This window comes from Carcharhinus amblyrhynchos, chromosome 28 (genome assembly GCF_965287045.1).
Source record: "Carcharhinus amblyrhynchos chromosome 28, sCarAmb.v2.hapA, whole genome shotgun sequence".
In the NCBI taxonomy this organism is placed as follows: Eukaryota; Metazoa; Chordata; class Chondrichthyes; order Carcharhiniformes; family Carcharhinidae; genus Carcharhinus; species Carcharhinus amblyrhynchos.
The window spans coordinates 5,443,148-5,458,826 of NC_137351.1; the positions used below are offsets into that span (position 1 = coordinate 5,443,148).

The 15,679-nt window shown below is 45.8% G+C and overlaps 1 protein-coding gene across 1 annotated transcript in view; it reads left to right on the forward strand.

The window, feature by feature from the left end:
* Window positions 1-10,320, forward strand: part of kif7 (kinesin family member 7) — a 37,784-nt gene extending 27,464 nt beyond the window's left edge. The window contains exons 15-18 of the mRNA XM_080214147.1: window positions 2,604-2,810; window positions 3,716-3,914; window positions 5,776-5,940; window positions 8,212-10,320. Of these exons, the coding sequence (XP_080070273.1) occupies window positions 2,604-2,810; window positions 3,716-3,914; window positions 5,776-5,940; window positions 8,212-8,627 (987 nt within the window). The 3' untranslated portion in view covers window positions 8,628-10,320. The remainder of the gene's footprint in view (window positions 1-2,603; window positions 2,811-3,715; window positions 3,915-5,775; window positions 5,941-8,211) is intronic.
* The last annotated feature ends 5,359 nt before the right edge of the window (window positions 10,321-15,679 follow it).

Genomic DNA, 15,679 nt, shown 5'->3' on the forward strand with positions numbered 1-15,679 from the left:
GCTTTTTGTAAACAGGACAATTTTCCACATTGCTGGGTAAATTTCAATGTTGTGCTGGAACAGCATATCTAGGGATGCAACATGTTCAGGGGGGCATGTGTCTTCAGTACTATTGTCGAAATATCACCTGGGCCCATAGCCTTTGCAGTATGCGGTACCCTCAACTGATACCTTGAGAAATGAATTGAATTGGTTGAAGACTTTGGCATTCCAGATCACTGTTATTCTTTGTCTGTGGAAAATCCAAGTTTTGACCCTGGTTCTTTTGCCAATCTGTTTAAATCAGTGTCCTCTAGTTGCCAATCTGACGCCACAAGAAGTGGTTAGTTCTTATTCAGCCTATTGGAACCATTTAGGATTTTGAATTTCCCTGTCAACTCCCCCACTTCGTCTCTATCCTAACAACCATGGCTCCTCCATCTCTGCACGTACTTGAAGCCTCACTCCCCATCCCATTCCGGAAAACCTTCACTATGCCCCGAGGCTTTTCCATCCCTCCTAAACTGTACTACCTAGAGTTGAACACTGTAATGCAGTTAAGGCCTAGCCACTGCTTTATAAACTTTTCGCCCAAGTGCAAAACAACCAGGTCAGGCAGTATCTCTACACAACAAGAATTCATGCTTCAGCTTTTGACCTTTCAAGCTTCTGATGAAAGGTAATTGACCTGAAATGTGAATTCTGTTTTGCTTTCTTTCCACGGTCACTGCCTGACCTGCTGAACATAAGAACATAAGAAATAGGAGCAGGAGTAGGCCATCTAGCCCCTCGAGCCTGCCCCGCCATTCAGTAAGATCATGGCTGATCTGTCGTGGCTCAGTTCCACATTCCTGCCCTCTCCCCATAACCCTTAATCCCCTCACTTATCAAAAACCCATCAACCCGCGTCTTAAAAATATTTAGCGAGGCAGCCTCCACCACCTCAACGGGCAGAGAATTCCAGAGATTCACCACCCTTTGAGTGAAGAAGTTCCTCCTCAACTCCGTTCTAAACCGCCCCCCCTTTATCTTGAGGCTGTGCCCCCTAGTCCTACTGTCCTTTCTGAGCGGGAAGAGTCTTTCCATCTCTATCCTATCCATCCCATTCATCATCTTATACGTCTCAATGAGATCTCCTCTCATTCTTCTAAACTTTAACGAGTACAAGCCTAGTTTATTCAGCCTCTCCTCATAGCTCAACCCCCTCAACTCCGGTATCAGCCTAGTAAACCTCCTCTGCACTCCCTCCAAGGCCAAAATGTCCTTGCGTAAGTGCGGCGACCAAAACTGCACACAGTACTCCAGCTGCGGCCTCACCAGTGCCCTGTACAGTTGCAGCAAGGCCTCCCTACTTTTATATTCAATCCCCCTCGCTATGAAGGCCAGCATCCCATTCGCCTTCCTGATCACCTGCTGCACCTGCAGGCTGGGCTTTTGCGACTCATGCACAAGGACCCCGAGGTCCCTCTGCACCGTCGCCTGCTGCAGTTTTTCGCCACGTAAGTAATAGTCCTTCCTACCATTATTCCTACCATAGTGGACCACCTCACACTTGCCAACATTAAATTCCATTTGCCAGTTCCTGGCCCATTCGCCCAGCCTATCTAGATCCTTCTGCAGACTCACCACACCCTCCGCGCAATTTGCCGTTCCACCAATCTTGGTGTCATCAGCAAATTTCGACACCATACACTCGGTTCCCTCCTCCAGATCATCTATATAAATGGTAAATAGCTGAGGCCCCAGCACCGACCCCTGGGGCACTCCACTAGTCACCAACCGCCAATCCGAATAGCACCCATTAACCCCCACTCTCTGCCTCCTATTTGACAACCAATGCTCTATCCACGCTAACACCCTACCCCCAACCCCATGCCCCCTTACCTTCTGCAATAACCTCTTGTGAGGTACCTTGTCAACGCCTTCTGAAAATCAAGAAAGACCACATCCACCGGCTCTATCCACCGCCCTAGACACATCCTCATAGAACTCCAATAAATTTGTCAGACACAACTTCCCCTTAACGAAACCGTGCTGCGTCTGCTCTGTCAAGCAATTCCTGAACGCTGCCCTGTATTTTCTGTTTTTATTTTGGATTTTTTGGCAGCCGCAGCTGACCTACTTTTACAGATACATCATAGAAAGCATTCTTTCTGGCTGTATCACAGCTTGGTATGGGCTCCTGCTCTGCCCAAGACGGCAAGAAACTACAAAAGGTCGTGAATGTAGCCCAATTCATCACACAAACCAGCCTCCCATTCATTGACTGTCTACACTTCCTGCTGTCTCAGTAAAACAGCCAGCATAATTAAGGACCTCACAGACCATGGACGTTCTCTCTTCTACCTTCTTCTGTCAGGAAAAAGATACAAAAGTCTGAAATCACATACCAACTGGTTGAAGGACAGCTTCTTCCCTGCTGCTGTCAGACTTTTGAATGGACCTATCCTGCATTAAGTTGATCTTTCTCTACACTCTAGCTATGACTGTAATACTACGTTCTGCATTCTCTCATTTCCTTCTCTATGAACGGTATGTTTTGTCTGTATAGCATGCAAGAAATAATACTTTCCACTGTATACTAATATATGTGACAATAATAAATCAGCAATTTTGTTCTCCAGGAAGAAAGGATCCTTTTCCAGCTGGATGAAGCTATTGAAGCTCTGGATGCTGCCATTGAATACAAGAACGAGACAATCACGCGTCGGCAGAGAGTGCTGCGTGCGTCTGCCAGCATGCTGTCCCAGTGCGAAATGAACCTGATGGCAAAGCTAAGCTACCTCTCAGCATCCGAAACGAGAGCATTGCTCTGCAAGTACTTTGACAAGGTAAGGTTCTTCCATTCTATTAATGTGCAGAACTGTTCACTGCCCTTCCTTGTTTAATAGTAAAGTTTATTTATCAGTGTCACACATAGGCTTACATTAACACTGTAATGAAGTTACTGTGAAAATACCCTAGTCGCCTCACTCCAGCGCCTGTTCAGGTACATTGAGGGAGAATTTAGCCTGGCCAATGCACCTAACCAGCACATCTTTTAGAGTGTGGGAGGAAACCCTCGCAGTGACAGAGAGAACATGCAGACTCCACACAGACAGTGAGCTAAGCCAGGAATCAAACCCGGGTCCCTGGCACTGTGAGGCAGCAGTGCTAACCACTGTGCCACCATGTTTATTCGTTAGGACAGCAGTAAAGAGCGCATAGGTGGGAGGAGATGATAAACTCAGCACTGATTGCATCACTTCCTGGCATTGTCTGACCCATAGAATCATAAGGAGGCCGTTCGGTCCATCGAGCCTGCACCGACAACAATTCCACCCAAGCCCTATCCCCATGACTCCACGTAATCAGCTGGCTAACCTCTAACACTAGGGAGCAATTTATCATGACCAATCAACCTCACCCGCACATTTTGAAGTGTGGGTGAAAACTGGGGCACCCGGAGAAAACCCACGCAAACACGGGGCGAGCATGCAAACTCCATAAAGACAGTGACCCAAGGCTAGAATTGACTCCTGGTCCTTGGCACTGTGAGGCAGCAGTGCTAACCACTGTGCCACCATGCCACCCCTTGGGCTTGGACATTTTGTCACAAGGGCAGATTGTTCACAGTGTTGCTCACATCCTTCAGCTACATAGCATTTCTTCAGCCACATTGATCAATTACAGCAAGTAGCAATGGGTCGATGTTTATTACAGTGGGTTCTGAAGCAGTGCTGCTGTGTCCCTGCAGGTGGTGACACTCCGAGAAGAGGAGCGCAAGATGCAGCTGGCATTCATGGAGTTAGAGATGCGTGCCGAGGAGCAGCAGAAACTCGTTTACTGGCTGGAAGCGGCCGTGGAGCGGCAGAGACTTGAGACAGATCGTCGCCTCACTCTGCAACAGAAGGAGCACGAACGGAACTTACAGCTGCTGCTCCAGCACTGCAGAGGTAGTGACTGACTGTATCCATGTAGCATTGACATTGAATCTAGATGTAATGATGCCAAATGAACGCTATCAGTGAGTTGTATTGTTTTATATTACATGTATTCTTTTAATTTTAATAATTGCCCCTTAATGATCGCAGCATATGGTCTAGACTCAATTCCATTAGGAGTTGGCAAGAGTCTCTGCAGCTCACTTCACCCTTAGATTCTTTCCCATTTGATAAAAGCACCATCCAGTGCAGCTCGAAGTCACACAAAGCAGAAGCCCCAGGTTCAGCCACCAGTCTGTGCTGAGCTAACAGATTTCTGCAAGGCAATGGTAAAACTGCTGTTCAATTCCATGAATTCCAACCCCATTCCTGATCACTCTGCAGAAAGTGTATTTGTGCAGGCCACCAGATGAGAACAGAATCGGTATTATTTGGGAATTTCCTCAGTTGACTCTCATGTTGACACTTACTGTCCAGATTTTTGATTTTCAGAAGGCGTTTGATAAGCTGCCGCACAAGAGGTTGTTACAGAAGGTTAGGGGGCATGGAGTTGGGGGTAGGGTGTTAGCGTGGATAGGGGATTGGCTGTCAAATAGGAGACAGAGAGTAGGTGTCAATGGGTGCTATTCGGATTGGCGGTTGGTGACTAGTGGAGTGCCTCAGGGATCGGTGCTGGAGCCTCAGCTATTTACCATTTATATAGATGATCTGGAGGAGGGAACTGAGTGTAAGGTGTCGAAATTTGCTGATGACACAAAGATTGGTGGAACGGCAAATTGTGCGGAGGGTGTGGAAAGTCTGCAGAGGGATCTAGATAGGCTGGGCGAATGGGCCAGGAACTGGCAAATGGAATTTAATGTTAGCAAGTGTGAGGTTGTCCACTTTGGTAGGAATAATGGTAGGAAGGACTACTACTTACATGGCGAAAAGCTGCAACATGCTACAGTGCAGAGGGACCTCGGGGTCCTTGTGCATGAGTCGCAAAAATCCAGCCTGCGGGTGCAGCAGGTGGTCGGGAAGGCGAATGGGATGCTGGCCTTCATAGCGAGGGGGATTGAATATAAAAGTAGGGAGGCCTTGCTGCAACTGTACAGGGCACTGGTGAGGCCGCAGCTGGAGTACTGTGTGCAGTTTTGGTCGCCGCATTTACGCAAGGATATTTTGGCCTTGGAGGGAGTGCAGAGGAGGTTCACTAGGCTGATACCGGAGTTGAGGGGGTTGAGCTATGAGGAGAGGTTGAATAAACTAGGCTTGTACTCGTTAGAGTTCAGAAGGATGAGGAGAGATCTCATTGAGACGCACAAGATGATGAATGGGATGGATAGGGTAGAGGTGGAGAGGTTCTTCCCGCTCAGAAAGGACAGTAGGACTAGAGGGCACAGCCTCAAGACAAAGGGGGGGGGGGCGGTTTAGAACGGAGTTGAGGAGGAACTTCTTCACTCAAAGGGTGGTGAATCTCTGGAATTCTCTGCCTTTTGAAGTGGTGGAGGCTGCCTTGCTAAATATATTTAAGACACGGGTAGATAGGTTTTTGATAGGCAAGGGGATTAAGGGTTATGGGGAGAGGGCGGGAATGTGGAACTGAGCCACTTCAGATCAGCCATGATCTTATTGAATGGCGGGGCAGGCTCGAAGGGCTAGATGGCCTACTCCTGCTCCTATTTCTTATGTTCTTATGTTAGATTCACACAAAGAGAATAACCAGCAGCACCAGAAGTTGCTTGGCATCTGTAACATGGTACCGTCACAAATGCAGAACATTTGGAAGAGAATAGAAGAATTGTCAACAAGGGAGATTTAGGTTAAAACCACTGTCACCTCGTGAAACAGCCCCAAGGCTGATGTCAAATCAACTTTTGTTCTCTTTTTATAGGGCAAATGGATGAAGGAATTGCTGGGAGTCAGAGGCAGTATGAGGGCTGGATTCAGATGCTGGAGAAGGAGCTTGTCTGGTACAAACGAGCCAACCATGAGCTGAACGTGAAACTGAAGGAACTGTCCAGCTATCTCTTGAATCAACCAGCAGAGCAGAGCAAACGTAAGGAGCAGGCTGTGGGCATGGTCACTGAAACTAACCTCAGCTTCCTCACAATCAGGAATTGTTTAATTTTACCCAGGGAGAAACCAGTGCGTGTTAGCCTTTCAGATTGCAGGGGAGATTTTACAGCCTTGCTCGTCCCGAAACCGTAAAATCTCACCCAAGGTCAACAAATCTTTCCATGGTCTGCCCCTCGCCTGCTACAATTCCCATGGCGGGCAGGTCAATAAAATTCCAGCCATAATGTCTGCCAAAGAATCGGAGCGATTGTTTCCACTATTAAAGTAAAGTTTATTAAAGTTTATTTGTTAGTCACAAGTAGGCTTATATTGACACTGCAATGAAGTTACTGTGAAAATTCCCAAGTCCCCACAGTCCAGCGCCTGTTTGAGTACACTGAGGGAGATTTTAGCATGGCCAATCCACCTAATTAGCACATCTTTCAGACCATAGGAGGAAACCAGAGCATCCGGAGAAATCCCACGCAGACACGGGGAGAACATGCAAACTCCACACAGACAATGACCCAAGCCGGGCCTCGAACCCGAGTTCCTGGCGCTGTGAGGCAGCAGTGCTAACCAATGTTAATAATAATAACCACTGATAAATAGAATTGTATTTAATTCCTCTTTATTTTTGGTTTTATCATTTGTTGCAGCTCTCCTTAGTAAAGCCTTTTTCTTCAAGTGAATGTTAATGGAAGGTTAGAGTAATGTAGGCTGGAATAGGCACCTTTTATTTGTGTTATCTTTTCTATCTAACTCAAGTGTATGAGTCAGTAAGAGGGATTTTACTATTTCTGCATACTGCCTCGCAGTCCTATATCAGACCAATGATTGATTATATTTAAGGTTGCTGTTTGTTGCCCTTTTTACATTTTAAGAACATTTATTCATATAGTATCATTTATATTCCCAGAAATTTCCATTAGCTTTACAGCCAATTATGTAACATTGAAATGTAGGCTGGAATTTTACCACCTCGCCTGCCTTGGGAATTGGAGCGGGCGAGGGGCGGACCATGGAAACGTCCGTTGACCTCAGGCAGGATTTTACGGTTTCGGGATGAGCGAGGCCGTAAAATCCCATAAAATGTTAGAACCATGGTATCCCTAGGGTGAACAAAAAAGCCATTTGGCCCATTGAGTCTACACCAGCTCTCTGAAAGAGCATTCCACCCATGCCCTCCACTCTGCCCTATCCCTGTAACCCTGTGTATTTACCATGGCTAATCCACCTAACCTGTATATCTTTGAAGCGTGGGACGAAACCGGAACACCTGGAGGAAACCCACACAGACACAAAGAGAATGTGCAGACTCCACATAGGAGTTACCTGTGAGACAGCAGTGCTCTGTCACCGTATAGACAAATAAAAAACAGTTTGTATATTGCAGACTTCCACAAACGTGAATGAAAATAATTGTTACCTCAAATGTTGGTTTTGGTTGAAGGATAGCTTGCAGGATACTGGGAGAATCTCCTTCCCAGCAGCTTGTTCTCCCAGTAGTTCCATGGGATCTTATGTATCCTGAATAGGCAGGCATGGTTGCAACTTAACATCTCATCTGAAAGGTTGTGTCTCTGACTACATAGCAAAGCTGCATTACTGCACTAAGCTAGCTGTCTTATGTGTTCAAAACCTGCAGTGAGACTTCAACCTTCTGCTTGCAACATGAGAACTGACTGAATTTCAGATGGGTCCTGGGGTCAGGTTGACACTTGCAGTCCTTCGCATGTTGTTACCAGTAATCACAGTGCCACAAGGAGGCACTAAAAGGAGGTTAGATGGTGTCCTGGAAGGAGGAGAAATCAAACAAAGTGGGTTGTGTTCCCCATGTCCTTGTGCATTCGTGAAAATCACACTATCCAATGATGTGAAGCCAGAAGAGAAAGAGGCCGTTTAAAATTAGATCGATTGATGGCACAGTGGTTAGCACTGCTGCCTCACAACACCAGGGAGTCAGGTTCAATTTCCAGTTTGGGTTACTGTCTGTGTGGAGTTTCTCCCCATGCCTATGTGGGTTTCCTCCGGGTGCTCCAGTTTCTTCCCACAGATCAAAGATATACGGGTTAGATGGATTGGCCATGCTAAATTGTCTCTTAGTGTCGGGGGACTAGCTAGGATAAATGCGTGAGATTATGGGAATAGGGCCTGGGTGGGATTGTGGAAAGGGCCTCCTTCTGCACTGTAGGATTCTATGATTCTATAATACTTCGAAGCTGTTTTAGGAAGGAAACTGTTTAATAATGCAGGTTCTGTTCTCTTTCAGGTCTTGGATTTGTTGGCAGACCTTCAGTAACTGTTGACCAAATGCCCCTGCCACCTGGACTAGAAGACATTGGGACTAGTATTCCACCAGATCAAACATCTGTGCCATCAGCTGCCCTGGAACGGATTCCCAAATCCAAAGAGGACCTCCGAGATCTAGTTCACGCACCTCTGCCACCCACTTGGCGAAGGTCATCTCTACCTACAGATGATCAAGCTGGGCTGGAAGAACTAAGACTAAGGGACTCACTGGAGCACCCGTGCAATAGGGTAGTGCAGCCTGCAGAGGGTGCCATGCACTGGGGTATTACACCTGTGCAGAAATCCCAAAAGACATTAAGACAGGCAAATCTCAATGCAAACATTTCTTTCTTCAATCCTGGGATCATTGATGTCCGAAAGAATCCAGTAGGTTGATGAACATTTGGACACTGCACATTATGTTAAATAACACATCAGCACAGGTTCTCATTCAGTGAAGAAAACACACTTTGAAGAAAAGCATTTTTATTTCAGATTTTTCTACAGCGCAATTAAAATCAAACATAAAAACTGTTTGGAGCAGAATTCTCATGAAGCTTCAGTGTGACAGGCAGCAATGAAAAAAATTAACTTGTTTCAAACCACTTGTTAAAAAAATCACAGAATCTTGAAAATAACAGTGAGATTACTGATTATGACATGAAGCGTGAAACTCAAGGGCAGATCACAGCAAAGTTTGGGATCAGAAATATCAGCGCTTGGGTGACTAAGTTCCATACAGAGTTGTAGAATCCCTACAGTGCAGAAGGAGGCCATTTGGCCCATCAAGTCTGCACCGACCACAATCCCACCCAGTCCGTTTTTCCACAGCCCCATGTATTTTCCCTAGCTAGTCCCTCTGACACCAAGGGGCCATTTAGTATGGCCAATCCACCAAATCTACACATCTTTGGACTGTGGGAGGAAACCGGAGCACCCAGAAGAAACTCACGCAGACACGGGGAGAACGTGCAGACTCCGCACAGACAGTGACCCAAACCAGGAATCAAGAACATAAGAACATAACATAAGAACATAAGAAATAGGAGCAGGAGTAGGCCATCTAGCCCTTCGAGCCTGCCCCGCCATTCAATAAAATCATGGCTGATCTGTCGTGGCTCAGAATCAAACCTTGGTCCCTGGCGCTGTGAAGCAGCAGTGCTAACTACTGTGCCAATGTGCCATCCTAGCTTGAGAACATCCGAATGAACACACTGAAAGAGCTGCAAAGTTCTCCAATTTAGACCGAAAGATCATCTCAGAGGGATGGATCAAGATCATCGAGAATTCATTTTAACAAAACATGTTGCCTGATTGTATTTATGTACCTCCTTGTGTCTTATGTTTGTCTTCCTATACATTCCTCACATCCTACGTTTCTGAGCAATGTGTAGCCTTTTTTAAAGTGCATTAAGTTGAGAAAAAGTAGGAATTTGTAACTTTATATGCACTTTGCTGCTTAAGGCCTACTTTATATCCAGCATATCCAAATTTGGTGCAAACATCATTGTGGGAGAGTACCTAATCCCAGTTTTGGAGCATTTTCTTAGTTATTTGCCAAAAGCTGGTTGTTACGATAACAATCAAAGTCCCGTTGAAAGCATATGTTATTTTTGGTTACATGTTAAGGTCATAGATTTGAATGGACCATGTCTACGTAAAGCAATCAATTTGAAGCAGCGTGAACAAACTCTTTCACTTGGTAGTGGACCGAAATATTCAGCATGCCAATGCACTCAATGTTCTTCAGAGGAAGAGCTTCCAAGTTGATGTTTTAACGTCTGTCAGAAAGGCTGTCAGGCTGCCTTGTGGGGCTGGTTACAAAATTGGACATTGGTCCTCTATGAATTTAATTCCAGCCCCGATCAATGAGCAGTTTGTCAAGGTGTGGAAGGAGCTATGGTTTTGGAGGTGGGAGAGAAGGCAACCAAGCAGGAATATGAGCTTTATTCTTGTGCAAAGTTTTACAGAGTTATGGTTTGCAATGTAACCTTTGAGTGTCACAGGCTGTTAAAACACTATTGTGTTAAAACACTATATCAAGAATTGAACACATAAAAGGAGTTCTGCCTTTTTTTAAGTATTTTAATATTGTGTACAGTCACTGTTTCTGCTGTTTACACTTTCTGACATTTCTTTGTAAAAATTGCTGCTTTGGTTTAAATACAAATGTGCCAGTTTTTTTGTCTCAAGGGTTCCGTCTTGCCTCTTTGGTTGATGTGCAACCTGTGTTGTTTGTAAATCCTCGGATTTGTACAGTACCAGTGTGTGTTCTCACCAGTATCACAAATTAATGCAGCAATTGTGCATATTCTTGCATTGAAACATTACCAGTATACATTTGCACAAAAATATAGGACTAATATACGTTTACACACTGTATACCGCTGTTTCTTTGCTCAGGGATTTCCCTCCCCACTGTTGGGAGTAACTTCTGTACTATTTGGAAGGGGTTAGCAGCACAAAGGTGTTCAGGGTTATGCCAGTCTGTGCATCTTAGCTAGATCCCAGGGGGCAGGTGTGACAGGGGCAGCAGTGCAACTGGGCATGGCCATTCTGGCATCTTAGATCACTTCCAAATGGTTGAATTGCAGGGTAGAATTTAAAGAAGGGAGGTATGTCTGCGTGTGTTCACTAGAGAGAATGTTTGGAAGGCAATAATAAGCCAATTAAACATGGTTGAAGGGCTTCACTTGGGCATATACTCATTGGAATTTAGAGGAGTGAGACATGATCTTATTGAAACGTACAAGATCCTGACGGGACTTGTTGCTGGGAGGATATTTCCTCTTGTGGGAGAGACTAGGACTAGACACAGTTTAAAAATAAATATCCCTTTTAAGGGCAGCATGGTGGCACTGCTTGCTGCCTCACAGCTCCAGGAACCCGAGTCAGATTCCGCTTTTGGGTCACTGTGTGGAGTTTGTACTTTCTCCCCGTATCTATGTGGGTTTCCTCCAGGTGCTCTGGTTTCCTCCCACATTCCAAAGATGTGCGGGTTACGTTGATTGGCCATGCTCAATTGTCCCTTAGTGTCATGGGAATTAGCAGGGTAAATATGTGGGGTTACAGGGATACAGCCTGGGAGGGATTATTGTTCGTGCAGACTTGATGGGTCGAATGGCCTCCTGCATTGTAGGGATTCTAGGGCTCTATCTCTTTTGAGGGTAGCACAGTGGCACAGTGGTTAGCACTGCTTGCTGCCTCACAGCTCCAGGGACCCAAGTCTGATTCTCCACACCTTTCGAAAGTTCCAACTGTTCTAGAAATTGCTCATTGCTTGGTGAAATATGACCAGGCTATTATGGAATCCCTGTGGGAGTCTAGTCCATGTATACTGCTTATCGTCTACTGTGAAGACAAATTTATCCTGTGAGTTAAAGTTCAAGGGGATGGATCAGAACTTGTTAGCTATATCTAATACCGTAAATATCTTGTGGGACGATGATAATACCAAAATTTGGCATTTGCACTCCAGGGCTGGAGTTTTCTCAGTGACAGTAGGATCTGATGTCTTTCCCCTGGTGTGAAGGATTTAGATTGATCAATTGGATTATTCACGGTTCCTCCCCTCGTTACTGGAGCAAGGTCGCAGACCTCCTCCTCAATATCAGAGTCGCCCCCAGGCGCTGTGAGTTTCATGGTCATACTGCCGGGGTAGGGAGGTAATGTCCCCCTGCAGTAGTCTTCTAACACTTGGTTTTGTTTCTCCAGTTCCCTTACTCTGAATTCTAATTCCCTAATCTTTTTTATCCTCACTCCACTTAGTGGAGGTGCCTACTCGTTCAATTAGTCCAGCTAACTGATGTATTAACAATATTGCTATCTTCTTTATCTGGTTTCTCTTTTCTAACTCTCTAATCTGTGATTCCGATGTTTTACTTCTCTCCTTGTCGTCAGCCCATTTTTTACCCGAGACTGAGACCTGTTCAATTAATCCGGTCAATTGGTGAACTAAGAGAATTCCAATTTTCTTAGTTCTGTCCTTTTTTTTCCAATCATTTCCATTGTTGACCTAGCAGGTGAGATGGATCCCACCCCTCTTTCCTCATCTGTTTACTGAATTTGTCCCTCTCCATCATGTACTCGATTATCAGGGACCCCGGGGTCCCCACTGTCCTTGTCCCACCATAACACCGATAAGTTTATACTCACCACCTGGAGTCCTCTATTCTCCTTTCTCGCTCTCCCGCTCCTAGGTCGCTCTTATCAGAGTCTGGTGATACCTGTCAGGGGTGATCAGTGCCCTCCGTACCACCACTTACACTCATGAGCTTACACCCTTGAGCTCACACTATTAAGCCGGCTTTTCCTTCTACTCCGGTGATCACTCAGACAGATTCTTTCTTACTCACATCTGAACATCACACCCCAGGCATCCTTCTCCAGCCTTTACACCCACTTCAAAATCCTGACCTTCGCGCGGGGGGGGGGGGGGGGGGGGCTACCCCTCTTAACAACTGGTCTAAGGCTGGGTGTAAAGACAGATGCCTCCTCGTCCATATGTGTTCAGACCTCTCACACACCCTCACACTTTTTCATCACAGATGAGCACCTACTGTACTTTGATCCATTCCCTTAAATTCGGTAATCTATGCCGGAGCTCCGGTTGTGGCCATTCAACCGGACCCATAAACAGATCCCGGGTTTCGGCACCAATCGTTGTAGGTAAAGATACCTCTGAGACGAATTGTGAGTCAAAGTACAGCAAGTTTATTCAAAAGCTTTTGGGAGATACACCTGGCATCTAACAGCGGTTCCCCAGGCATCTCCCCGAACACATAAGAACATAAGAAATAGGAGCAGGAGTAGGCCGTCTAGCCCTTCGAGCCTGCCCCGCCATTCAATAAGATCATGGCTGATCTGTTGTGGCTCAGTTCCACTTTCCCGCCCTCTCCCCATAACCCTTAATCCCCTCTCTTATCAAGAACCCATCAACCCGCGTCTTAAAAATATTTAGCGAGGCAGCCTCCACCACTTCAACGGGCAGAGAATTCCAGAGATTCACCACCCTTTGAGTGAAGAAGTTCCTCCTCAACTCCGTTCTAAACCGCCTCCCCTTTATCTTGAGGCTGTGCCCCCTAGTCCTACTGTCTTTTTTGAGCGGGAAGAGTCTCTCCACCTCTATCCTATCCATCCCATTCATCATCTTATACGTCTCAATGAGATCTCCCCTCATTCTTCTAAACTCTAACGAGTACAAGCCTAGTTTATTCAGCCTCTCCTCATAGCTCAATCCCCTCAACTCCGGTATCAGCCTAGTAAACCTCCTCTGCACTCCCTCCAGGGCCAAAATATCCTTGCGCAGGTGCGGCGCCCAAAACTGCACACAGTACTCCAGCTGCGGCCTCACCAATGCCCTATACAGCTGCATCACAAGTTAAGAGTATATATTTGTACCCCCCTGGTCACATACACATCTTCTCATTCTCAGCAGGTTCTCAGGCTGTGGGTTGTCCTCCATCATGGGAACATGGCTGCCTCGGCATTTCTTCATGGTTATCTCAAGGCCGCAACTGATGTGTGTGATTAGCCCTTAGCGAACATACAGGCTTACAAGACAAGTTAAACTTAACGGGCACATGAGTGGGATGGAGATGGAGGGATACAGGATACTGTTTTAAATAAGGTTCAGGAGCCTTGGGACGTCCCTGGAAATGTATAAGGATGTGGATGATATTGATGTTTTTCTCTTTTCATCCACAGGTGCTTCGGTCTGCCTTGTTGTCCAACGAGGGGCATACACGCGATGGGTCGTACGAGGGCTGCTCTCGGTTGTTTCGAGAATAGCCTAGTACTTCACGCTGTTAGTGTACGCTTAAACTGGACCAGATGCGGGGCAACACGACAGCTCAGTGGCTATCACTGTTTGCTATGCAGATACATGGATTTGGACCAGTGTCCGTGGGAGTTTGCGCATTCTCCCCGTGCTTGCGTGGGTTTTCTCCGGGTGCTCCGGTTTCCTCCCACACCCCAAAGATGTGCTGTTAGGCTGATTGGTGTAACAAATTGTCCCTAAATTAGTCTTCCCTCAATGTGGAATGCCATAAGCATAGACAAGGGTCATGGGTGGAGGGGGGGACTCATAATTTTAGAATAGCGGCGCGGGCTCGTTGGGCCGAAGGGCCTGTTTCCCAGGCTGTTTTGTTCTTTGTTCTTTGTGTTTGTATAACAATCTATGCTCACAAGTTGTATAACATATAATATGTATATTATGTTGGTACATGACACATAAGCAGTATATAACGAATATATTTCGGACATGCAAGCTTCACTATGTTAGATGAAAGTCCACGAAATTAAAGCCAAACATAACTACAAGCTGGGTCAGCTACATTTCGGAACGGGCTTATCATAAACTTGTGTACAACAGCAAGGGCAGCTGCAGTCTCCCTGTCTGGGCACACGAAAACAAAGTCACATTTATCTGAAATATATGAAAACAAGCAGCGTGTTGTTGGCTACTCGATATTTTTTTTCATTCTCCGCCAAGTATTACAAAATTCATTAACTCATTCACTACTGCAGCAAGGATAAATCTTACTGAGCTTTTTGTTCTTTCTCCTGAGTGACCATAGAAAGCTTCCTCAATAGCAGAACTGTCAGCACTGTAACCATTAGTAACACAGATAACAGGAGGATCATCACATCTATGCAATAGTAAGCATACCTGGGGAGTCGGTAAGATTCTGAGCGCCAATGTGCTGCACCTTTGTGTCGAGCAACAAACTCAATCCAGAAAACGGCTCTCTCCATTGGAGACTCAGGTTGATCCCTGTGGAGAGCAGAGAGCTTCTGCATGTTATCCCGATAAGATGTGTTGTTTATGGCCTTGTTCAGTGCCTGCGATAGATCTGTTGACTGCATGGTTGCGACATTAATTACTTTTGCTTCATCTTGAGTCTCAAGTTTGAATAAATTATCAAACTGGTCAGAAAACAGAGGAATGCCAACCACTGGCACCCCATGATAGATGGTATAAAATATATACAACTTCATACATGAACTCTTCAAACTCTGCTGCAAGAGGTTTGGGTGGTTTACACTGGAATATTTGGCATGGTGGGTCTTGGGAACTCAAATATAAAATCTACTCTCATCAGCCCTCAGGAGAACCATCTCGATATCTGTGTCTGGGCCCTTGGAGGGCAGTTGAGAGTCAACCACATTTCTGTGGCCTTGGAGTCACATATTGGCCAGACCAGGTAAGGACGGCAGTTTCCCTTCCCTAAAATTAGTGAACCAAATGGGTGTTTTTTTTTTGAAAATTGACAATGGTTTCATGGTCATCAGTAAATTCTTAATTTCAGATATATTTTATTGAATTCAAGTCCCACATCTGCTGTGGCAGGATTCGAATCCGGGCCCCCAGAACATTAGCTGAGTTTCTGGATAATACCACTCGGCCATAGCCAAATTCCCAGCAGGTTGGTTCTCAGAGGAACTCT